Genomic DNA, 8,206 nt, shown 5'->3' with positions numbered 1-8,206 from the left:
CCACAAAATCCCCTATAATGTTAGTGGGGGACAATCCATGAGGTGAGATGAGTCTCTCACCTCAGGAGGCAGACAGCTTTCTATACTTGTGGTATTGTATTTTTGCCATCATTAAACACATACGTAAGATGGAACTGGCCACTTGAGCTAAGAGGAAATTGTCTGCCCTAATATCTTGACCACACCCCCCCCCCCACACACACACACACGTGTGTAACATCAGCAGTTGGCACTCAGCGCCACCTTCTGGTCTGTGCTCCACTCTCCAATCCTGGCTGCCTTTTTCCCTGCTGTGGTTACTGGTTTGGCCCAGAGGGTGTGCATGCTTTCTCTGAAACTTAAAGGGCCACCATGCACACTCCAAATCTGTCCCCCACCTATCCCTGTCCTGCACTACCTATTTAAAGGGGTATTCCGGGCAAAAACATCTTATCTCCTATCCAAAGGATAGGGGATAAGATGTCTGATTGCGGGGGGCCCGCTGCTGGGACCCCACCGCAATATCGCTTAAGCACCCGCATTCTACGGCCGTCACGCTCCCTCCCATAGACATGAATGGAGGGGGCGTGGCATGACATCACATCCCCAGTCCCGGAAACTATCCTTTGGATAGGGGATAAGATATTTTTGCCCGGAATACCCCTTTAAGGCTGCTCGACCAACTAACCTCTTCCTGAGTAACCCTGTGGTTTTCCATAGGTGTCCTGAGAAGCTGTTTGATTTTGATTCCTGTATGTAACTGGTGCCAGATCTCCTGACTCTTCATGACCCCTGTGTAGCGTACTTACTCTCCTGTACCTGACCCAGATTGCTTACACTGTATCTGTGCCATCTGCCTTGGTTCTCTTGCCTAAACCTGACTATGCTATTGTGCTGGCTGCCCACAACTTACGTCCTGACCTTTCCCTGTCTTGCCTAAACCTTTCGTGTGATCCACCGGTGTCTCCTGGTCTGCTGGACCAGCTCCTACCCACTCTTTCTAAGCAACCTGGCATCATCTAGCAGCTTAGTCCAGCTTCCACACCCTGGAGTGGCATAAAGGGTGAAAACCTCCAGGGCACTTACATTCTGCTCCTTAATTTGGGGGAACTCTAATGGCCCCAGTACATATTAGAAAAAAGTTAGCAGGAAACTGAGGATACAATACACATAGGCACCAAAACTGCACAATGGAAGACTGGAAGAACCTGGTCTGAGGAGTCTCCATTCCAGCTGTGGCATTCAGATGACAGGGTCAGAATTTGGCTGGTGGTGTAATGGTGGAGGGGGACATTTTTTTGGCACACTTTGGGCCCCTTAGTACCAACTTAGTGTAGTATAAACAGAACAGCCTACCTGAGTATTGTTGCTGACCATGTTCATCCCTTTATGACCACAGTGGACCCATCTTCTGATGATACTTCCAGCAGGATAATGCCCCATGTCACATGACATCATCTCATACAGGACAATGAGGTCATATGACATCATTTCATCCAGGACAATGAGGTCACATGACATAATCTCATACAGGACAATGAGGTCACATGACAATCTCATACAGGACAATGAGGTCACATGACTCCAATGGCCTCCACAGTCACCAGATCTCATCCAATAGATCCCCGCAGGGATGTGGTGGAACCGGAGAGTCTCATATTGGATGTCATCATGTCCATATGGAGGAACTGTGTGATGTCATCATGTCCATATGGAGGAACTGTGTGATGTCATCATGTCCATATGGAGGAACTGTGTGATGTCATCATGTCCATATGGAGGAACTGTGTGATGTCATCATGTCCATATGGAGGAACTGTGTGATGTCATCATGTCCATATGGAAGAACTGTGTGATGTCATCATGTCCATATGGAGGAACTGTGTGATGTCATCATGTCCATATGGAGGAACTGTGTGATGTCATCATGTCCATATGGAGGAACTGTGTGATGTCATCATGTCCATATGGAGGAACTGTGTGATGTCATCATGTCCATATGGAGGAACTGTGTGATGTCATCATGTCCATATGGAGGAACTGTGTGATGTCATCATGTCCATATGGAGGAACTGTGTGATGTCATCATGTCCATATGGAGGAACTGTGTGATGTCATCATGTCCATATGGAGGAACTGTGTGATGTCATCATGTCCGTATGGAGCTAAATCTATGAGGAATTGTTTCCAGCACCTTGTAGAAAGTATAAAAGGGGTCCGACCCAGGACTAGAGAGGTGTACCTTATAAAGTGGCCAGTGAGTGTATATTATGGAATAGCTGTTAATCTAATACAGTGTTTTAGTGGTCTCAAAGCATAACTTTATCTGCTGATAATATATGTCATCTGCTTTTCCAACAAGATAGTGACATATGGTGGGTGATGTAAAAACTGTACTTACGTGGTCATTTTATCCTCTAGCACAATGGTCGCATTCATCATGGATTCCACTGTACAAAACAAAATATTCAGCTTATTCAGTTTTGATAGTGTGCATTATAACGTATTTATTTTATAGGATATTGTTATAGAGTATTTTACAGTCCACAATACAGGCTGCCATGACACTATACTCACTGGTCATATTTTTTCCAGTATCAACAAAGGTGTCCGTCATATCTCCAAAGACCAGCATCATGAGTGGCAGGCCGGCACCGTGGGCCATCGCTGCTATTGTGCCAACCAACATAAGAAGTTTATCTACTCCTCCAGAATATCGGAACTGGAAAAAAAAATAATAATAAATAAAAAAATTAAATAAAAATAAAATAATAATATATATAATAACAATATATATATATATATATATATATATATATATATATATATATCGCAACATAACCTAAAGCATCATCAAGAATTTGGGACAATTTCACATCTACTAAGGTCCTGCTGGTAATAGGATGTTAGAAGCTGAGAAACCCCATCAATTGGGTCAAAATTGCTCAAAATCACAAAAGGCCATACCCACTAGTGTTTAAACTACAACTCTCAGCATGCCTGGAAAGCCGTACGGTATCATTATATTACAGTACGAAGCTAGATACGACAACAGTTATGAGCATGTGTTCTTGATAGCGACCCGCGTATGTTTGAAAAGACGGCACGAGTGAGTGCAATATGACCACGACAAGGACACGAACAGTGCTCCAGGCCTTAGTGTTTAACACTGTCTGTACCCCTTGCATATAACACAACAAGCGTATGAACAGTGCAAGCTATGTGTATAGTAAGACAGTATGAAGCTAGATACGACAACAGTTATGAGCATGTGTTCTGGATAGCGACCCGCGTACATATGGAAAGGACGACACACATGAGTGCAATATGACCACGACAAACCCACAAACAGTGCTCAAGGCCTGAGTGTCTAACACTATCTGTGCACATTGCAAATAACACAATGAGCGCATGAACAGTGCGAACTATGTGTATGGTAAGACAGTATGAAGCTAGATACGACAACAGTTATAAGCATGTGTTCTGGATAGCGACCCGCGTATGTATGGAAAGGACGGCACACGTGAGTGCAAAGTGACCACGACAAACCCACAAACAGTGCTCAAGGCCTGAGTGTCTAACACTATCTGTGCACATTGCAAATAACACAATGAGCGTATGAACAGTGCGCACTATGTGTATGGTACGACAGTATGAAGCTAGATACAACAACAACAGTTATGAGCATATGTTCTGGATAGCAACGCGCGTATGTATGGAAAGGACGACACACATGAGTGCAATATGACCATGACAAGCACACGAACAGTGCTCAAGGCCTGAGTGTCTAACACTGTCTGTACACATTGCATATAACACAACGAGCATATGAACAGTGCGAGCTATGTGTATGGTAAAACAGAATGAATCTAGATATGACAACAGTTATGAGCATATGTTCTGGATAGCAACCCGCGTATGTATGGAAAGGACGGCACACGTGAGTGCAATATGACCATGACAAGCACACGAACAGTGCCCAATGCCTGAGTGTCTAACACTGTCTGTACACATTGCATATAGCACAACGGGCGCATGAAATACACACAACAGAAACTGTACCTGCTGCCTAAGGACACTATGAGTGCAAGTACTGTATCCAGCACTAACTGTGGCTCCTGCATGTGTCACTTATGAGTGTACGTGCTGTAAACAAAACACTAACTGTACCTGCTGCATTTACAAGCATTGTGTCCTGTAGGCATGATCGGTGTCTGCTTGCCTATCGTACATGTAGTTTAGACAGATCCTGCGTATCCTCGTGCCTGTAGATGTTACAGGTATTTGCGTAATCATCTTGCCTGTAACAAGACAATCTAACTCAAACCTCGTACCTGTAGACGTGACATATCTTTGAATAACGCTGTGGACGTGATGGACACTCGCGTGATGTTGCCTGAATGGACTAAACAAATTAATGCTGACCACAAACTGCAACGTACGCACCGTGGAATGCTACAAACGTATGTTCAGTGCTAGCTTAAACGTATGCGAAGTATACTGGCACCGAGGAATATTCAGTGTAACTATTAATGATTGTAGAGAACAATCTATGAGCATCTGTAAAGTATGAAGGTACGAACGTATGTATAGAATATTCCGTGTAACTCCATGGGCGTATGAACAGTGCAAGCTATGAGCGTGTGTATGGTAAGACAGTATAAAGCTATATATGACAATGGTTATGAGCATATGTTCTGGACAGCGACCTGCGTATGTATGGAAAGGACGGCACACGTAAGTGCAATATGACCACGACAAGCACACGAACAGTGCCCAAGGTCTGACTGTATGACCCTATGTCTGTACACGTAGCGTGTGACACAACGAACACAACAGTAACTGTACCTGCTGCATGAGACACTATGGGCGCATGTACTGTAGGCAACACTAACTGTGGGTTCTGCATATGACACTATGAGTATACGTGCTGTAACAAAAACACTAACTGTACCTGCTGCATATGACACTGAGCATAAGCACTGTATGCCACCTAACTGTGCCTACCGCCCATAACACTATGAGCGTATGCACAGTGTACCATACCGGTGTGACTGTACCCACTGCATATGACACTGCACATATGTACTGCAAATTACCCTAACTGTACCTACTGTGTTTGACACTGAGCATAAGCACTGTGCCACCTAACTGTGCCTACCGCCTATAACACTATGAGCGTATGTACTGTACACCCTACCAGTGTGACTGTACACCTGCATATGACACTGCGCATATATACTGCAAACTATCCTGACTGTACCTACTGCATGTGATACTATGAGCGTATTTACTGTATACAGCAGCTATGACTGTGACCCTTACAAATAACACTATAGCATGTAGACTGGTATACGACCTAACTATACCCACTGCAACAACACTATGAGCGCATGGACTGTATACAATACTAACTACCCACTGCAATATAACATTGTGAGCGTATGTACTGTATATGATACTACAACGTACCCACTGCAAATACGCCACGAGTGTACCTAACCCTGTAACCTACTGCATACTACTATAACCTTGTGTACTGTATACGCCACTGTAACTGCACCTCCTGCATATAATGCTACAACGCATGTATGTACTATATATATATATATATATACACATTTTATTTTTATTTTTTTTATTGAGTGACTGTACGGTATGAACGACTGCATGAAATGCTATGAGTGACTGCACGGTATGAAACGCTATGAGTGACTACGCGCACCGTGACCTACGTGCAGTATGGAAACTGCCATGTGTCGCGAAAGCAGTACGCAAATGAGTGTAGGTACCGTGTATGTGTTACGTGTGGAGCAAAGATATGAGCGTAGGCCGTGTAGCAACGTGCGGCATGGATGCTACGAGTAGAAAGAAGGGTCCCGGCACTCAGAAGCTTTTTGAAATCTCAAAGGTTTTTATTTATGCAACATGCATAGCATACAGGGTAGGTACGCGTTACGGCTCAATAGCCTTTGTCAACCAGTACAGGTAACTGTTAGAATGCACCTTATATAATTACATCCGGTTCACAGGTACCACGTCATTAATTACTATCATTCAAAGCACATGATGTACTGTGAAGATGTATACATATTGAAAACAATATAAAATGAAAAAAGTAAAGAGACAAATCATTAATAGAACATTTTCATAGCGGAGATTTCCGTAGAGTGCAGATTCATTTCCCGCTCTGTAAAGAAATTAGCAAATATATACATTAAGTAATGCCATTCAGGTCAACATATATCTATAATAATCGTGAAAGTTCATAATCGCGGTTCATACCGCGCGGCTCCAGAGTCCCTAAACGGTGTATCCAAAACGCTTCCTTCTGGATGAGTAATTTTTTTATATCACCACCTCTCCGTGGTTGCACGACCTCATCAATCACCTGATACTGTAATTGTGATATGGAATGGTTTTTATTGCTGAAATGTGCAGGGATGGGGAGAAGAAGATTTTGGCATCTGATACTCGATTTATGGCGATTAATGCGGTCTCCCACACGCTGGGTGGTCTCCCCCACGTATAGGAGACCACACGGGCATTTTATTATGTATATGACATTACGAGATTGGCATGTGAAAAATTTGGTAATGGGGAATTTTTTTCCGGAATATGGATGTGTAATTTGATTGCCTTTGATCACATTGCTACATTGAGCGCAGTTCAAACACGGATAAGTACCGGTGCGTTGTGTTCCTAAAAAACTTTGGCGACTTTTTTGTTTACCCCCGATGTCTGCTCTTATTAAAGTATCTTTAATATTTTTAGATCGTTTATTGCAGATCAATGGTGGGGTTTTAAATTCTTCTATTTGGGGGTAAGATTTCTGAAGTATGTTCCAATAATTTTTTACAATCTTGTCTATTTTGAATGTAAGGGGATGGTATGTTCGAATAAATGGAATAATTTTGGTTTGCTTGTTACGTTTTTCTACATTATGAGGGTAGGAGGTAACGGTGGGTTGGAAAACTTTACTGGGGTAGCCCCTTCTGCTAAATTTGTCCTCCAATTCTTTACATCTCACAGCACGTAATTCGGGGTCCGTCACTATCCTTTCTATTCTTTTTTTCTGGGAAATGGGAATAGATTTTTTCAACGGGGACCCTCCTCTCAAGGCAGGGGAGGATACTCCTCCTCCAGCTCGGGAAGCGAGTTCCAGGCACGCCGAGACCGACGCCCCCCTTTTTTTCAGCGAAGGCGAGGACGCCAGGGAGGCGGGGAGGCCGCCATCATCGGCGCACCAACCGGAACGGTGATAACGAGGTCACAGGTAATACCGAGACTTTAACCTCTGAGAATATTGTTATTAACATTTCATCTAAATGCTTGTCATCTGTGGAGATAGGGGTGTTACAAAAGGGGCTTTCATTTTGTCCTACGGACAGATTAGATACTTTTCAACTGGACATTGACTTGGAGCGATTTTTTCGCATGATCCGTTTAAAAGCCCATTTCTCCACAGATAGACCCCAACAGGACTCCTCGACTAGACTTGAGGAGTCGGTGCCATCGCCAGGAATCCTCAAATTGGAGGATTTCAATCTTAAACAAAAAAGTCATTATATGCCTCCTAAATATTATCATCCTGTGGAGACCTATTGTAAGTTGGTGAAAACTGACATTGATAATTTGGTAAAAGAAATAAAAAGAGGGGATTACAGAGTCCACGGTAACATTTCTGTGTTAGAGAGACGAGCCTTATCTGATCTGGCAGCTGACCGCAGCATTACTATAAAACCTGGCGACAAGGGAGGTTCCATTGTCATTATGGATACCACTTCATATAAAAAAGAGGTGATGCGGCAGCTGTCAGACACAGGTACTTATTTACCACTTGAAAATAACCCTCTGGGTAAAACTCAGAAAAAGATCAGGTCCATGGTAGAGAGACATAGGGACCTTGGGGTGATCGATGAAAAGATGTGCACTTATTTACAAATACAGAATCCAATAACACCTGTATTTTATATCTTGCCCAAGGTTCATAAAAGTTTGGTCGATCCCCCGGGACGCCCCATTGTCTCCTCCATGGATTCTGTACTTTCCCCACTTTCTGTTTTATTGGAGAAGATGTTAACTCCTTTGATCCAGAAAACTCCTGCATTTTTATTGGATACCGGTGATTTTTTGAATGTGTTGTTAGGGGTAACAAACATAACAGGTGAAACATGGCTAGTTACCATTGATGTAGTTGGTTTGTACACTGCAATTGAACATGATA

At 43.2% G+C, this 8,206-nt stretch overlaps 1 protein-coding gene across 2 annotated transcripts in view; it reads right to left on the bottom strand.

Annotated features, from left to right (window-relative positions):
* The window catches only part of LOC130273000 (ATP-dependent translocase ABCB1-like), an 87,949-nt gene that overhangs the window by 57,121 nt on the left and 22,622 nt on the right, over positions 1–8,206 (bottom strand). For both annotated transcript variants that reach the window (XM_056519099.1, XM_056519098.1), the window contains exons 4-5: positions 2,557–2,701; positions 2,381–2,429 (exon numbers count right to left, since the gene is read on the bottom strand). In XM_056519099.1, coding sequence (XP_056375074.1) covers positions 2,381–2,429; positions 2,557–2,701 — 194 coding nt within the window. The remainder of the gene's footprint in view (positions 1–2,380; positions 2,430–2,556; positions 2,702–8,206) is intronic.

The sequence above is a fragment of the Hyla sarda genome, chromosome 5 (assembly GCF_029499605.1).
Source record: "Hyla sarda isolate aHylSar1 chromosome 5, aHylSar1.hap1, whole genome shotgun sequence".
In the NCBI taxonomy this organism is placed as follows: Eukaryota; Metazoa; Chordata; class Amphibia; order Anura; family Hylidae; genus Hyla; species Hyla sarda.
Note: the sequence above shows the minus strand (reverse complement) of the source record. Positions and strands in the feature narration are given on the sequence as shown.